Here is a 15781-nt window from a genome sequence, read left to right as displayed (position 1 = left end):
GCCACGTATTGTGACAGGTATTCGATATCTCTAGACGAAGGGAAGTCTGTATAATTTAGAAATGATGTACCGTGTGACCAGGCCTATGGCATCAACAGCGCACTGGCATAGATGGGATATATAAATATTCACCTTCAACAAGCCACTTCACTCTAACTCCTGTCTAGGGTCCTGACAATGGAAATCATATCCAAGATCGCAGAGACTGACCTTCCGTCCATCATCTTGAGATGTGCGTCTTCCTCTTCTTATGGCTTTCTTCACAGCCGACTTGCTTTTCAGCTCGTCTAGCGTTCGTACCCATTCTAGAGGAAAGAAGGGCAGAGATTGAAAAGATTCAACGCAAGACTTTTGTATATAATGACAAGCGCCTCACCAGAAACGAGGTGTGACCTGTTTTACTAGAGAATTGATGCCATGCTCGTCATCTTACACCATGCATCATCATAGCTCGACGTTTATTACCCACTGAACTCGACTCTCACTAAGAATGAGAAGACCCCCATCCTAGTTTTCGTCTATGGAGGTGGGTTCAACACCGGATCACGACAACTTCCTGAACCGTTTTCCATGGGATACCGCGCACTTGGATCTTTCTATGCGCACCACGGCTTCATCACCGTCATTCCGGATTACAGACTTGTTCCAGAGGTTACGTTCCCGGCTGCATCCGAGGACATCCGTGATGCAGTCAATTGGATTTTCGCCAACGCCGACATCATTGGCATACCCTCCATACCCGCGCCTGATATGGATGCTATATTTATCATGGGCCACTCAGCGGGTAGCGTACACACGAAAGTGTTGACCCTTTATCCACCGCTGTCGAGTACCGTACATCCTCGTCTCAAAGGCGTTATCTGGTTTGGTGGCAGTTGGTCCTTTGATATCGAGGGGAGTGTATTTCGCACCGAAGTCGCCCCACAACAGTACTTTGGTTCTCAGGTGCAACAAAAGGAGAGGGAGCCACGGGCCCTTTGGAATGAGCTATCTGATGAACAGATCAAGAACTTGCCTGACATCCTCCTTGTCAGAGCAGAGCGAGAGCCTGATGCGGTGCTGATATCATGGGAGGAAATGCTCCCGGATATCGAGAAGAGGCGTGGAGAGGCGCCCCAGGCGATCATCTGCAAAGGTCACAATCACGCCAGCCCCAACTGGGCTTTATGTTCCGGTCAAGGGGAAGAATGGGGAGAAGAGGTTGTGAAATGGATGGCAGCTAGACTCAACTAACTCCCTTCCTCAAATTCAGAAGATTTGGAAATTCCTGTGTCAAACTTGAAGTTGTGTAGTCTACAGCGACGAACGTCGGCTACAGATGGATTGTCCGTCTTGTCGTGGTATATATTCCCAAAATATTAGGTTGGTTCTGCAGAAGTCAATCTCACGTGACCAGCACGCGTTCAAATTTTCACTCGACTATTGGAGAGGTCAAAACCTCTGTCGTCTGGGTCCAGGTCCCCTCTGAAGACAGTACTGTACGGCACTTCGAACGTGAATCGTGATGACCCCCGAAGTACACAGTCTCCCTCGACCATGGCTGGAACCTACAACTTGAAGCTGGAGTCAAGGTTCAAGCTCAAGGACAACTATAGCGAATCCCCAGAAGGCAAGTAGGATCGGACTCCGCAGGTGGTTTGTGCAGGACAGTGAACTCGAATTTTTGTCCACTACAGATGGCTTTGCGCTGTGGATGGTTTACCGCTGCTTAAATACCTTCGAGCACGTGCGTCCTCCTTGACTTCCAATTTGCTCTTCCCCCAGCACCAGATCTTAATCATTCCATGAAGAGAATACTTCTATCGCCATGATGTCGCTCGATGCTGAAGGTCAGAATCAAACCTAAGCCCCCGCAACTTCCACCATCCCGGAATTCGATTTTTCTGTCGCCTCCGACGTTGAAGAAAGGGGAGATATATGCGGCGAGTTCAGTTTACTGTAGGAACATTCCCATGCGAAATATTGAATGCACCAGCCGATTATGTCATTATAACCGGCGCTATCCCAGACGCTGCTGCCTCCCTTGATCTGTCTGTTATGTTTACCAATCCCCTTCCACCTTCTCTGGAAAACGAGTTCTGCGACGTCCATGGATATTTCGCTCACCTCAACGAGCAACATGAGCTTCCACAAACCGAAGTTGGCGATCAGCTGCCCGAAGACCTTCTTGCACAATTTCAGGGAGACATTGAATACGAACAAGGTCTCCCCCTCATGGAACAGTTTTCGGGCCCCACGACGTGAGTGATCCGTGCTGCGCTTTGATTGTGAATCATGATACTGACGGTCAATTACAGGCTTGACGAACAATTTATGACAGACATACAAGAGGTGGAAGCCTCAGCGGCTGGAGTATCCAATAACGTGAGTGATCCGCGCTGCGCTCGAGCGTGAATCATTATACTTACTTTCAGTCGAAGTATGTACGCGTCACAACTGTTCATGCCGCCGGCATGATACGGTGAGATCAACGGTGATGGGTGTGAGGTTTTAGCGGAGATGTGCATAGAAGGGGGAAGAGATTGGCGTATGATGCGTGCAGCGTCACAGCACTTACGGGAGAAGTGCCTGTGGAGAGAGAAGGCATCAATATGTATCTACAATGCGAAACCTGTAACGCTCACGAGGTATGAGCAGATAGTACGCTTAATTCGGCTTAATGCCCAATTGCATGACGCCTCCAGTTGGGCAGAATGGATGAGTTTTTTTTTGCGGGCTCTATGCACCGCTGGAACACCGCGATGGCGACATGGAAGCTGGCATTGTGATCCACGAGCTTGTGCATGGTCTCAGCACGCATTTAACGGGTAGCTCAAAGGCTCAAGAACAGATGTCTTGGCTGGGGTGAGAACGGTGGTATGGGCGGGGGCTGGGGTGGTAAGTCTATGTGGCATCGGGTGAACGCCTGACACTACCCCATCTTCAGACGACTATCCGCAGCACTAATATTGCGGATTTGACGCGTGATTTTATGTGGAGCTAATTGGATATACTTAGGATACACGACGAGCCTGAGCTTGATCCTGGACGTAAAGTTAACTCCACCCATGTCAGGTGGTGCTTCTCGTCCGAGTCATCGTGAGTAACTTACTTGTTGTAATGAACATCATGATGCCTATACCATCGGAGGATAGTAGTATTATAGTCAAACAATCCAACAAAGGTTACTAGTTCCAGGAGCTTGAGCGCTTGAGCCCGTGGGCACGGACTACATGGTACTATCGATTACGCTCACCACACATTCGGCTATGTTCATCTTCATTCATATACGAGCGCGACGGAGGTCATACTAGGAGCTCCGCAGTCGCGTGGCCCGAATTCAGACCTTGAAAAAAATTCGAAGGCAGTCGTTACTTCTAGCTCCGCAGTCTCTTCTCCTTAGAATTCGGTCGGACACCCACAAACGACGAAAACATGCGCCGCAGCACGAGTGATGATAGTCCGATGGAGAAGGAGATGCGGGACATGGGGTGAGTTCCAACTTCATTCAAATTTAAATATGCGTGCCTCTGAGTTAGAACAAGTTTTGATTAAAGGTGTACGTGGGCCGATGGTGGAGGCTGGGGCCTGCCCAAAGAATGAGCGCCAAATAAGTCTCCCCGTGAGGCTGTGTCAACCCATAACACGGCGTAGCTTTAACTACCGGGCCTTACGACATTTCAGGGTCATTGACAGGCGGGTGGACCTTTGCCCTGGCATATGCTATGACGCTGACCAACCGGTGGACGAGAGTTAAAGGTTTTAAAAAGTCACAGTGATAGCATCGAGTTGAAACACCTCGAGATTGCTTCAAATGATGTGAATTACTACAAACTAGTGGACGATGCCGTTGGAGCAGGGGCCAGCGGCCTAAGCCAAGAGCAAGGCAAGCAGCTACGATGATGATGATGCTAAGCTATGAACATGCTGGAACCTAGTCTACATGCTGACTAAGCTATGGAAAGGGCCACAGAAACCCCGAATGTGTAGCCCTGCCTTAGTACCCCTAGTCCACCATCGACTAAGATCTAATTCAATCCAAGAACGAACATCTTATAATTAATGCTGTTCAGTGAGTGGAGCGTTACTACTAATCATCATTCATTTGCAAAGGCTCTGTAACGTTCGATGGTGCGTGATCGGATAACGGAGTCGGACAAGACAATATTGTTCTACTTTCAGATACGACACGCCGAGGCGCCTGTCGAAATGTTGCTCGCATGTCATGTACCATTTCAAGGTACTAAGTAGTGCTGACGTGAATCATTTTGCTTACCGGTGCATGCGGGGAAACGAAATGCCAAGGTCCATATGTAGGATATAAAGATGGAACCATGCGTCCCTTTCGTTTCAGACCGACTCTATCCCTCTCACTCGATCAGCCAGGCATCATGCGAGATCTACCCGTCGAAATTATCAACATTATCGTCGAGAATGTTTCCTCCACAACTGATCTTCTCCAGTTACGCTGCTTAAACTGGACGTACCAAGATCTCGTCACTCCCATCATATTCAGCAAAATTCACGTGAAAAATAGCATCAAGAGCGCGCAAAACTGCCAGCAGGTCATCGGTGCCGCACACCTTGCCACCTATGTTCGGGAACTCGTCTATGATTCCCGTAACGATGGACGTTTCCAATTTCCCCATGACAACGTAGGCAAGTTCCTATTGTCTCTCGTCTACGCATAGGAACTAATTGTAGCATGGCATGTTCCTGCAGATGTTGAGGAAATGCCTGAAGTCGCTGAGCTTGAAGAAGCCTTGACTGAGGCCTTCTGCGCAATCTCTGCGCTTCCCAGACTTGAATGCCTCGTCGCGAATTTCTGGCCATCATTTGTTTCCCAGTCAGGGAAGGATGTTCGCGAGAGCCCATTCTGGTTTACGAATCGACAACTTACGGTCACCAATGCCATATATCACGGCATGAATACGTCTCGTTTGTCATCTCTGTCTCTCAACAACGTTGTCATGATGCCTGCTTCATGTTACGACTTCGTCTCTTCCCTTACGAACCCGCCCGTATCCCATCTATCCTTTACCGTTGTGCCAAACGCTGAAATCAGTGCCTGGTCTGGTTCTAAAGATATTAACGGATCACTTGGCGCACTCCTGCCCCCTTCCAACGTCATACTTAAATCGCTTGTGTTGCGCAGCCCCCAGGGCCCATACCACAGCCTCACTACCCAGCTTTCCTCGTTCCACTATCCTGCGCTCGAATCGCTCGTACTGGAAAATATCGTCTTTGATCAGACGCCCTCCGCTGATGGCATTGAGGAGTTTGTCCTCCGTCACAAGAGTTCATTGCGTCGACTGGAGCTGCGATCATGCGCAAGCCATGTGGGAGCCCCATTGTTTGATGCCAGACCATGGTCGAGCATCTGGCAACGATGGGCTGCTGAGCTCACTGGTTTGAGGGAGCTTGTGGTGGACGGCGACAGCGGATATGTCGTACTTGATGCCGAGTGGGGCTACGTCACTTATAAACCAGTCAGCGCTATGACGGTTGAGAGTGACTCGTCGAGCTTGCAGACGTTCCAGGATGCTCTAATAGCCGCTAGTAAGGCTATAGCATGTTAATGGTGGTATCATCGATTTCATTTGGGCAGTTCTACCTATCTCTCCCACGTATACCCCTTGTAAAGGACACAACCATTGTAGTAAATAGCTCCAGATCAGTAGGAATTTACAGTTCGCGTTTGAAGTCATTTTTTCCCCCAGCGATCGCTTGTCATGAGTTGGTTGCCGTATGTCTGCCAGGTATTCAGCTAAGCTCGTCTCGTCTAAGCAAAAGAAGGAAAGTCAACTACATACTTGTTCCGCTGCCCAATCACTACCACGATGTATATCAAATTATGTCAAACCTTATAAGCGGCTACTGGAACATCTTGGCCTGCATTGCTATGGTACCATGCCCGCTACAGCTACAGAATGCGACGGTGGAAGAATGCGATGCGAAGGGGTGGCTAGAGCAGGGCTCGGAGCAGGAGAGGGGGGATGGCGCTTCGTCGACCAGGGGTGCGACATGAACATCAACGTTGAAATTTTGAAACTCAAGGTAAATGATTCATGAATACAGAACGCCAATCCTGATCTCAAATCACAACGCGTCGTGGTCATGTGAAGCTGACATTCTGTTATTGGGACGAAGGTACAGAGACCTAAGGAATATACCACGACAAAATTATCCATTCATAGGCAACAATCTTCACTGTACGTTTGACACAGGATACAAATCTTGCGAATTTGAGGCAGGGGGCTAGTTATGTAAGTCGAGCTTTCATCCATGTCACAACCTCTTCTCCCCATTCTTCCCCTTCACCGGAACATAAAGCCCAGTAAGGGCTGATGTGATTGTGACCTTTGCAGATGATGGCCTGGGGCGCCTCTCCGCGCCGCTTCTCGATATCCAGCAGCATCCACTCCCATGATTTCAGTATCATGTCAGGCTCTCGCTCTGCTCTGACAAGGAGGATGTCAGGCAGGTTCTTGATCTGTTCATCAGATAGGCCATTCCAATGAGCCCGCGGTTCCCTCTCCTTCTGTTGCGCCTGGGAACCATAGTACTGCTGTGTGGCGACTTCGACGTGAAATCTTTCATCAAAGGCCCAACCGCCACCACACCAGATGACGCCTTTGAGACGAGGATGCACGGTATTCGACACTGGTGGGTAAAGGGTCAACACTTTTGTGTGCATGTCGCCCGCTGAGTGGCCCATGACAAATATAGCATCCACATCAGGCGCGGATATGGAGGGTATGCCAATGATGTCGGCGTTGGTGAAAATCCAATTGACTGCATCACGAATGTCCTCGGATGCAGCCGGGAATTTCACCTCCGGAACAAGTCTGTAGTCCGGGATGATGGTGATGAAACCGCGGTGCGCATAGAAAGATCCGAGCATGCGGTATCCCATGGAAAATGGTTCAGGAAGTTGTCGTGATCCGGTGTTGAATCCACCTCCATAGACAAAAACTAGGATGGGGGTCTTCCCATTCTTAGTGAGAGTCGAGTTCAGCGGGTAATACACGTCAAGCTGTGATGACATCTGATTCTAACAGTCTCTGACTCTCTGAAATAAGTCACACACCTCGTTTCTTGTAAGGCGCTTGTCATCGTATACAAAAGTCTTGCGTTGAATCTTTTCTATCTCTTCCTTCCTTTCCTCTAGAATAGGCACGAACGCTGCAAGAGCTGAAAAGCAAGTCGGCTATGAAGGAAGCCATAAGAGGAGGATCCAAGACACACTTCTTAAATCTGTTTCTGCGAACCTGGAAATTATGTCCATGATCAACATCAGGAAAAACCCAAAATGCTGTAGCCCGGGTGACAGCTATATAGTGCTATGTAGGCACACCTTACACTACATTTACGTATATAGTGCTATATAGTCTAAAGCCACGCTACATGCAGCTACAAGGCAAACACCGTGCTACAGGTAGCTACAGGAGCTTACTACTGCGCTACAGGCAGCTACAGGTGCACCCATAGTACATACGTGAGTGGCTGCAAGTCAGCTAAGGAAAATTAAGGAAACATCAGTCATATTACTTGCGTGCCTGAACTTTCTTGAACACACCACTTCGTAGTATTTTGCTTATAACTCATTAGGATCTTAACTAAAAAATGTCATGAGACTATGGAAAGACTACCCTTGACAAGGGCTACAACTTTGATTTTCATCGGAAAGATTCCCACGGTCTACCCTAGTCATTCCTTATCATGGTCCTTAATCAAATCCTAGTCCCTAATAAGCAAAAACTCGAATTTTCATCAAGTCTTTCTTTACTATTGGTATTCCTGTTGGTATTCTTAGTCTTAATAAGCAAACATCAGTCACATTACTTGCGTGCCTGAACTTTCTTGAACATACCACTTCGTAGTATTTTGCTGATAACTCATTAGGATCTTAACTAAAAAATGTCATGAGACTATGGAAAGACTACCCTTGACAAGGGCTATAACTTTGATTTTCTTCGAAAAAATTCCTAAGGTCTACCATAGTCACTCCTTATCAAATCTAATGGTAGACTATCATATTAGACAATAAATTATTATTCTAAGTCCAATGATTATGGTATATATATTAGTTGCTACTTTCATATGTACAAGGTCCTGTAGTCTAGTGGTAAGTGTTGCTCGAAATTGTGTCAATTAATCAGGTGGTCGATAGTTCAAACCGAGTCTATGGCAAACAATAAAGTGGCCAATTAGGTAATCATTTTTGTGGATCATCGATCACCCAGTCTGATTTGTAGCAGCCTGTAGCACCTGTAGTTGGTTGCTACAATGAGCTACAGGAGTTGTGCATAGCACTATATAGTACTACATAGTACTACATAGTTGCCTCACATACTATATAGAAAGGACTTGACTATCAAGCTACACAGTCTACCCTGGCTATATAGTACTATATAGTGACTGGGCTTTTTCCTGATGAATTAGGAAGAGGAGTGAGAATCTTCTCGAACATGGATGCTTATATATATATTGGGCATCTACGCTAGCCTTGACTCAGCTCAGCACCGATGGCTGAGGCCTGATGCCTAGTGATGGAAAAGTCCAGTTCAGTCCGGTTCACCAGCAAAATCGCTGAACGCTGAACCGGACGTCACATTTGGTTCAGCAATTTTACTGAACGTTGAACTGGCAGGCCATAGTGTCATATTTATTAATACAAGTCCAGGGATGGTAGAACATGAATTATGCATACTTACCTGGGATCCCTCACCTCCAGAGAGTATGCATACTCACCGCAAATCCCTATGGGAAGCCTTGCTGAGCTTCGTGAAATTCTTGTTGGCTATTAGGGGAGCTCAAAGTTCGATGCTCACGTTTATGCTTATTGTTGCCTATGCTTACACCAAGAGGCGTGCGATACAAAGAAGCAAGACACTAACATACAAATTCTCCAGAGGGGGGGGGGGGGGGGGAGGGGCCCCACATGATAAAAATTTCCTTATCTAGTTTAATTTTTACAAATTGGGATCACAGGAAGTACAGACGTGATCGAAATATGACATTGGCATTCGGGGACCCAGAAAACCACTGATACTATGAAGTGAGGCATGAAGGCAAGCAAAGACACAGCAAAAACATAGCAAACAAGTAGCAAAAGCAAAGACAACAGGTCTAAGACTAGTATGGCAATGAGTAGCAAAAGAACGAGTATCAAAAATGAATCGCACAATCAGTGACGAGCTCTCTTAGTCAATGAGGCAGCAGAGGCGACCATCTGACTAGCAGTAGGCTTCCGTTTCTGATTGCGGGAGGATGAAGCAGGCTGATTCTCTTTGTTTTCCAGAATGAATGTGAATGCAGGTCAAGCAGGGACACCTGCCTTCTTCTCCTCGGCAGCAGTGAGAGCAAGTGCGTCATACATATTGCGAGGAAGGAGAGCTCCAGCTGGCTTGCCTGGATGTGCATACTCTGGGTGCTGCTGGTCCAAGTGAGTCTCCAGATTGTAATGCCAGATGGCAGGATGCCAGTCGGTGTCTCGACCCTGATGGACACACAACTTGCATACAATCGGGACATTGCAACACGGACGAGTGTTGGACCCTTTGATAGCGCTCCCATACTGGAATGACTCTTTGCGGGGACATTTCGTCTCCCACCGCATCCCGTGTGTGTCCTTCAATGTTAGTGCACAGTCTGGATTGTTAGACTCGCCACAGAATCCGCAAGGCAAAGGACCGTCAATTGGAGTGATGACATTGTTGGTGACTCCGCGAGCAGGCACGGAGAATATGGATGCCCATGTGCGAACGGAGGTCCTTTGTCTGATCACCACACAGTGGACACGCACTTGTCACTGCTTGGCCATGTCCTGATGTTGTTAGAATCTCCGTCCCTGCTGTGCAAACGAGGGCATCTGATCCTGCGGGCAAAATAGTAAGCGCCAGTATTGTGAAATAAGACAAGACTCACCAATATCCATCTTGTATGGAAAGCCAGAGTTTTCACTTGTGAGTGAGGTGATAGAATTAATTGGCATCTTCAACTCCGCAACCTTCATCCATAACAATCCCACAGCAGCCTGCAATGCTTCATCGGCCACTGCCCATGTCACTCCCTTCGAGTTGACCTTGTGCATCTGCTCCGGCGAGAGGTGGTCTTGCACATCCATGACATGAGGATTTACAAGTTCGAGGAGGTGTCCGGGGATAGATATAGTGACTACCTTTAGTGTGCACATGCTCATCCCTGGAACAATGGAAGTGGTCTTCAAATAGGAGCCAGTCCAAACCCAAAGGACGTCAGGCTCAGATGTTTGTGAAGGTACCAGAGTAAGAATCTCCCCAGTAACCTTCACATTGCCTCACGGAGATGTTAGAGTAGCAGTCTTGATTTGCATACGAGCAGTACTATTTTCTGAGATTGAGGTTGCTCAAACAAGGGCAAGGGACAATACTTTGTTCGTCGTTCGGATGAGAGTAAGGAACAAGTCTCCCGTGAGGAACTGATCACCGTGAAGAACATGGTTGATTTCGACATCGTCAAACCTCTTGTTGACAGATGAGAACCCTCGTACACGAAAGAGCCAAGCTTGTGATTTGGGAGTGAAATTTGGAGTAATGATGAGTCGGCAGACACTTTGCTTGTGTACCCACTTCTTGTTGCACCAAATGAAATCTGTGCTATGAATGCCAGGACCACTTGGTGGTGCTGTTGGCTGAGGGTTCTAGCTTGGAGACAGCAAGCTCGGAGACAGCATGATCAAGTTCCACGTGCGTAGTCTTGGATGTATCGTTGAGCATCTCCTCGAATTCGAGTGCTAGTTCATCTTCTTCGTCATGTTCCACAGGCGCTGGGCAAGGGTCATGCTAAGGAAGGGTCTCAGCTCAGTGAAAATTTAACATCGTGACAATACTCACCTGCAGGTCTTGGATAGTAGTTGGTATAGTTGGTGTCAGAAGCGCTATGAGTGACCGATCTTCATCCCCTTCATCATCATCAATGCTTGGATACCTTCCCTCACCAAAAACACATTGCAAATCAATCCCTGATCCAGGGAAGAAATATAAATCGAAGTCGTAGGTTGAAACAGGCATCTGCGTGAGTTGTAGAATGTTGGTAGCCTCATGTCGACCCTGTTCCCAAGCACTCTGGAGGTTGCAGTTGCTGGAGATGATGTCGCCGACCCACATTGAACGTCCGATATGATCAACTGCCTCTGAACGTGTGAGGTTAAGGCGGTGATGGCCATGTGCAATATCTGGGTTACTGAGAATACACTCCACCAATGTCACGAGCAGCGCCAAGCCGGTCAAGTGACTGCTTGTAATTAATAGCACTATTGTGTCCGCCACACATGCGGAGAAAAGCTGAAGCATAGCTTGATAGCGTCATCGCCAACATCAAGGAGAGAGAAGGGTGCCTGAGGATTGAGCTTTTGTTGCTTTTTGATACAAAACACGGTGTTCTTGAAAAGTGTTTGAGTGTCATAATAGAGTTGGTTCGGCATAAGCGAGTGCCATTGGTCCCGGAAGCAAGCATAAAGGAGATAGGTGCAGCAGCTGATGGAAATGACTTGTTGAGTGAGTGAAAGTGTGATGTCGATAAATGGTCTGAGCAGGCTGTGGAGAATACGTGATAGAATTCTAATCAGCATCGAAATCAGCTATGGTATCAACACTGGGCTGCGTCAGTTTGATGTCACCAAGCACAATGACAGCATTCATGAGCTCCACTGCATGTGGTATGTCTTGGGGGTCATCTGGATATAAAAGCTTGAGTGCACGGGCCTCGTCAATTCCCTCAACCCATAAGAGGTTACCGTTCGAGCATTGTTGAATTAATAGCACGTCCATTATTGAGATGCATCCCAGCATGGGAACGAATCAAAGTGCTGAAGCCTACAGTGGATTAGAAACATATGAGAACGCAGTAACGAAGGCACCTATGCTTGAAGACTGTGCTTATAATCGAAATTGAGCGTGATTTCGTGTGCACCAGTGAGCAGGTTAAGACCTGGGAGATTACTGAGGGTGCCGTAAAGTGGTGACGTTAATGGAAGAGGTGTCTGGAGGAATGTGCGATGTCCAGCTTTCCGCCGAGTTGCATCACCATCAGTTGTGAAAGACCAGACGGGTCCTATCTCCTTGTCGGCTCCACTTGCATACCAAGAGTTGATGGTTGTGTTGAAAATGAACTCCATGTCGCTGGCATCTTCTGATTTGCAGGTTGGTGCTGCAAGTATGGGATAAAGGCCATCTTCACCAAAAACATGAGCACCAACAACCATAATCTCTTTGCCTAAATGAACCCTTCCAGCCTTCAGTGCATTGGCGATATTGAGTGCAGAATGATAGTTGTTGAGTGTCACATCTACACAACTAGAGTGTGTCCAGCATAGCCCCCCAATGCTGTTGGACTGTGGTAAATATACGGCTGCTTCCTCAAGTGCAGTCTTGTCAACAAGAAGGCTGACACCACGAAGTGTCATGAGTCCAGCTGTAGCATGAGGTACCAATGCAACAGAGGTGATGTTTTGTTGAATAACGTCCTGCGTGATACGTCCAACGGTAGGCACAATCTTAACGAATGAAGTATGGCGATACAGTGTTCTTGGTGACAGAATAGCAAGAAATTGGTTGAGGGAGTACAGGAGACCCTGTCCTCCAAGTCGAAGAATGAGAAGTGAGAGATTGAGAGCCTCTTGTGAATGTCCTTGTGGCCGATACCCACGTTCAAGGGCTTCTTCAATCTTGCGAAGTATAGCACTAATACTGGTGCCATTCCTGAGTGCCGTCTGAAGAAGATTCCGTAGCCATGGCACATTGGACTGCGCTAGCGCCATGACTAAGGAGGTATGGTCTTCTAATTCAGACAGAAGGCATCTAATCTTGCGGCTGTCATTCAGGCCCTTCATAAGATGCGTCAGTACAATCTACACCAATACAGAGACCTGAAACATACCCATAATTTAAGAGCATTCATGTTTTGATCGCGCTTGTGTATGACCTTGACGAGTTGAAGGGGAGTAAGAAGTCCGTGACGTGTATGCGGTCGACGGACTCTTGCATTCTCCGCAAGTGCTTTGAGTTTCGGCTCAAGATGTACACAGAAATTGCATGGCCCAGCATCATTGCCTGCCTTTTGAGTGCAGTCGAATGAACGAGCAAGCGTGTTGCGAGAGATGACCTCGATATCGAATGAAAGCTTGTCTGGGCCCTCTGCCAGACGTAGCCAAGGCAGGTTTGCGTGCGTGGGTGTGCCGACAGGGTTTGGCCAGTCAATGATTTGGAAACCTGGACACTGTAATGGCGCAATGATGGCAGTACTAGCCTGTGACATATCACTAGTAGGAGGAGAATCACTAAAATACACTATATTAAGCACTAACAATAGAAATATGATACAAAACTCACGGTACATAGAGATCAGGTGTTGCCCAGGACACCAGTTCAGAGTTCACAAAAGCAGTTGCAAGCGTCAGGCACGATTCCTTGACAGTGTCACGAACCTTCGATTTTTCACAACAAGCGCCATAGTGTTGTTCTAAAGGCGTGAACTGACCGCGAGTTGAGAGTTTCACATAGCTTCAAATACCAGACTTGATCCAGCAGCCACAGGGACATCGTAACTCCCAAACCTTCGAATCATTGATTTGGACTTCGAGTTCATTGTACTGATAGAGGGTGAGAAAAGCGGTACTAGTAGCCTCCATGATGAGGTGTTCTTTTTCATTTGGGTCGAGAGTTGGAGTTGAAATATGCTGGTGGAAAGACTCGGACTGGGGATTTGCAGGTTCATGCACAGGATGAGAGTAAAGAAAGGGCTGGATAATGCGTGGTGAACTTGAACTCAAGGCAGATAAGGACGGTTCATCAGAATCAATCTGATAAGCCGTATAAAGTGTTGCGCCAGGCTTCTGAGAAGGGTTTACATCATCATTAAGACCGTGAGTTGCTTCAGCCATCAAAATCTGGCCATTATATGTGAAATTAAAGTGAGAATCATCTGGCATGGTGGTATCAATGTCCTGGTATCATAAACTAATGCAAGAAGTGGGAGGAAGGGAAAGAAAGAGAGACACAACACGTTGAGGACACGTCTGTTATATATTCACTCAATTGCACTCGATCACTAGCACTTTGCGTCATAGCTCAGTTTGGAAATGTCTAAATATCTGCCCTCAGATGTGATTTGACATGAATTGACATTAATTGGGTACTTTATTGCCTCATATAAGTACCTAGTGCTATTCTAAGGGTCATTTGAATTCGGTAACGAACTATCATTTCAAGATGTTTTGCGACCGCTGTGCAAAGTTCGAGCGTCAACTGCAAATTTTGCCAAAGTGGCTGAGATCGGGACCCCAGACACCAGTTTGGGGGGGAGGTACGAAAGGAGTGTGTGTTCGGGATTCGCCGAACGCACACCTCTTGGCTTACACCCCCATTCTGACTGATTTGTACTGTTGAGTAAACAAGTCAAAATATGTCCGTTTGAAATCCGTTTGCAGTCACACCATGGTACTATTTTGACTTATTTACTCAACAGTACAAATCAGTCAAAATTGGGGGGGGTGTAAACATGGGAACAATAAGCATAAATGTGAGTGTCGAAATTTGAGCTCCTCTAATAATTTACTAACAATGATAAATATAGACTTTTCTTTGCTTCTGGTGCCTTCTTTGGTACCTACCCTCTCCTCTGCTTCCTCCAGCACCCTCCCTTGGCTTCCCATATCTACATCCCATATCCTGCAGGTAAGATAGGCCTCATTCAAATACATGTAGATCACATGACTTTTCGTGACATTTGCGTTACAATGCCTAAGGATGTTTGTAGAGACACTCTTAAGAGAATCCATTCCATCAGATTGTTCGCATGCATGGTGCGGGCAATCTGATGGAACAGAATTCCTTATTTTGCATTTGTGAATGAGTAGTAGTCTTTATAGTGATTGAGGTACTGCTGCCTTGTTACATTGTGGCTGTACAGTGTGACAGCAGTGTCAATGCACCAATAACTCGGTGTCACCAAAACCATTATGCCTCGCAAAAGGCCTTCTTGAATTGCAAATTTGAAAGCCTACAATTACAGCAGCCAGAAGAAGAGAAAGTTAAGCCACACAAGCCATGAGAATGTAAGGAAACATCAATTTTTATTGTGCTGGCTGGAGTACTAAAACTAAAATTAAACTAAAGATGGCACCCTTCTCTAGAGCCTACCCTACAAATCCACCACTCTCACACACTACAAATGGTCTTTCCTAAATTTCACTGTGAGCTGAATTTTATTGAGCAATGTTGGGGCTACTCAAAATGGATCTATCGCAAACTTCTCGCATCGTCGAAAGAAGCCGATCTCGAATGGAATGTCCTTCAGTCTTTGGACTCAGTTCCTCTGCTTGCCATTTGCCGGTGAGTCCCTATTTGTGAATCTTGATTCCAAGATGCGGCAGTGTGCTGACACTATGCGATGCCAGTTTTTCCACTCGCTCATTGAGATTCATGGACACCTATAGAAAAGGACTCAATGGTAAGCAAGCAGCATGGGCCTCGAAGAAGTACCGTGGTCATCAAACTTCACCTGAAACAATTATGCGAGATTTGACAGATGCCGGTTTGGTTGGCAACATTCATTAAATTCATACCATCCCTACCATATGACTTGGAATCCTATCCCAAAATATCTATGTCAAGAAATGTATGGTGGCACTCAAACAAGGTCACACAATGTAACAGAACATCACAAAAATGTCACATCATGTGATGTAGATGGGTTTGGATGAGGCCTATCTTAGCAGCACCTTCTAGGCCAGGGTGATTAACCAAGGAGAATGAAGGGC

General features: G+C 46.8%; 7 protein-coding genes across 7 annotated transcripts; 4 read left to right on the top strand and 3 right to left on the bottom strand.

Moving 5' to 3' along the window:
* Positions 1–132: 132 nt before the first annotated feature.
* Positions 133–1233, top strand: EDB91DRAFT_1345821 (Alpha/Beta hydrolase protein; the record flags this gene model as incomplete). Its single annotated transcript, XM_041325862.1, has 3 exons — positions 133–232; positions 283–386; positions 451–1233. Exons 1-3 carry the CDS (start codon positions 178–180, stop codon positions 1231–1233), a joined length of 942 nt encoding a protein of 313 aa, XP_041179092.1. The 5' UTR covers positions 133–177.
* A 557-nt stretch (positions 1234–1790) lies between these two features.
* Positions 1791–2623, top strand: EDB91DRAFT_1121706 (uncharacterized protein). The gene is made up of 4 exons (XM_041318243.1): positions 1791–1926; positions 1976–2240; positions 2298–2364; positions 2421–2623. Exons 1-4 carry the CDS (start codon positions 1821–1823, stop codon positions 2463–2465), a joined length of 483 nt encoding a protein of 160 aa, XP_041179091.1. The 5' UTR covers positions 1791–1820; the 3' UTR covers positions 2466–2623.
* Positions 2624–3987: 1364 nt separating this feature from the next.
* Positions 3988–5645, top strand: EDB91DRAFT_1121698 (uncharacterized protein). Its single transcript, XM_041318242.1, has 2 exons — positions 3988–4638; positions 4702–5645. The coding sequence occupies exons 1-2, from the start codon at positions 4314–4316 to the stop codon at positions 5556–5558; spliced, it is 1182 nt and encodes a 393-aa protein (XP_041179090.1). The 5' UTR covers positions 3988–4313; the 3' UTR covers positions 5559–5645.
* Positions 5646–6241: 596 nt separating this feature from the next.
* EDB91DRAFT_1246467 (Alpha/Beta hydrolase protein) lies at positions 6242–7267 on the bottom strand (the record flags this gene model as incomplete). Its single annotated transcript, XM_041322662.1, has 3 exons — positions 6242–7015; positions 7070–7173; positions 7228–7267. The coding sequence occupies 3 exons, from the start codon at positions 7265–7267 to the stop codon at positions 6242–6244; spliced, it is 918 nt and encodes a 305-aa protein (XP_041179089.1).
* Positions 7268–9301: 2034 nt separating this feature from the next.
* Positions 9302–11315, bottom strand: EDB91DRAFT_1080471 (uncharacterized protein; the record flags this gene model as incomplete). Its single annotated transcript, XM_041315234.1, has 6 exons — positions 9302–9633; positions 9788–9859; positions 9910–10288; positions 10394–10663; positions 10710–10805; positions 10857–11315. 6 exons carry the CDS (start codon positions 11313–11315, stop codon positions 9302–9304), a joined length of 1608 nt encoding a protein of 535 aa, XP_041179088.1.
* Positions 11316–11881: 566 nt separating this feature from the next.
* Positions 11882–13278, bottom strand: EDB91DRAFT_1050429 (uncharacterized protein; the record flags this gene model as incomplete). The annotated part of the gene is made up of 2 exons (XM_041313532.1): positions 11882–12847; positions 12901–13278. 2 exons carry the CDS (start codon positions 13276–13278, stop codon positions 11882–11884), a joined length of 1344 nt encoding a protein of 447 aa, XP_041179087.1.
* Positions 13279–15419: 2141 nt separating this feature from the next.
* Positions 15420–15578, top strand: EDB91DRAFT_1050395 (uncharacterized protein; the record flags this gene model as incomplete). The annotated part of the gene is made up of 1 exon (XM_041313529.1): positions 15420–15578. A coding segment is annotated over one exon (159 nt), but the record flags the coding sequence as incomplete, so codon positions are not given.
* Between the last annotated feature and the right edge of the window lie 203 nt (positions 15579–15781).

This window comes from Suillus paluster (assembly GCF_016628075.1).
Source record: "Suillus paluster strain FC165 chromosome Unknown EDB91scaffold_15, whole genome shotgun sequence".
Lineage (NCBI taxonomy): Eukaryota > Fungi > Basidiomycota > Agaricomycetes > Boletales > Suillaceae > Suillus > Suillus paluster.
This window is presented reverse-complemented; position numbering and strand designations above follow the sequence as displayed.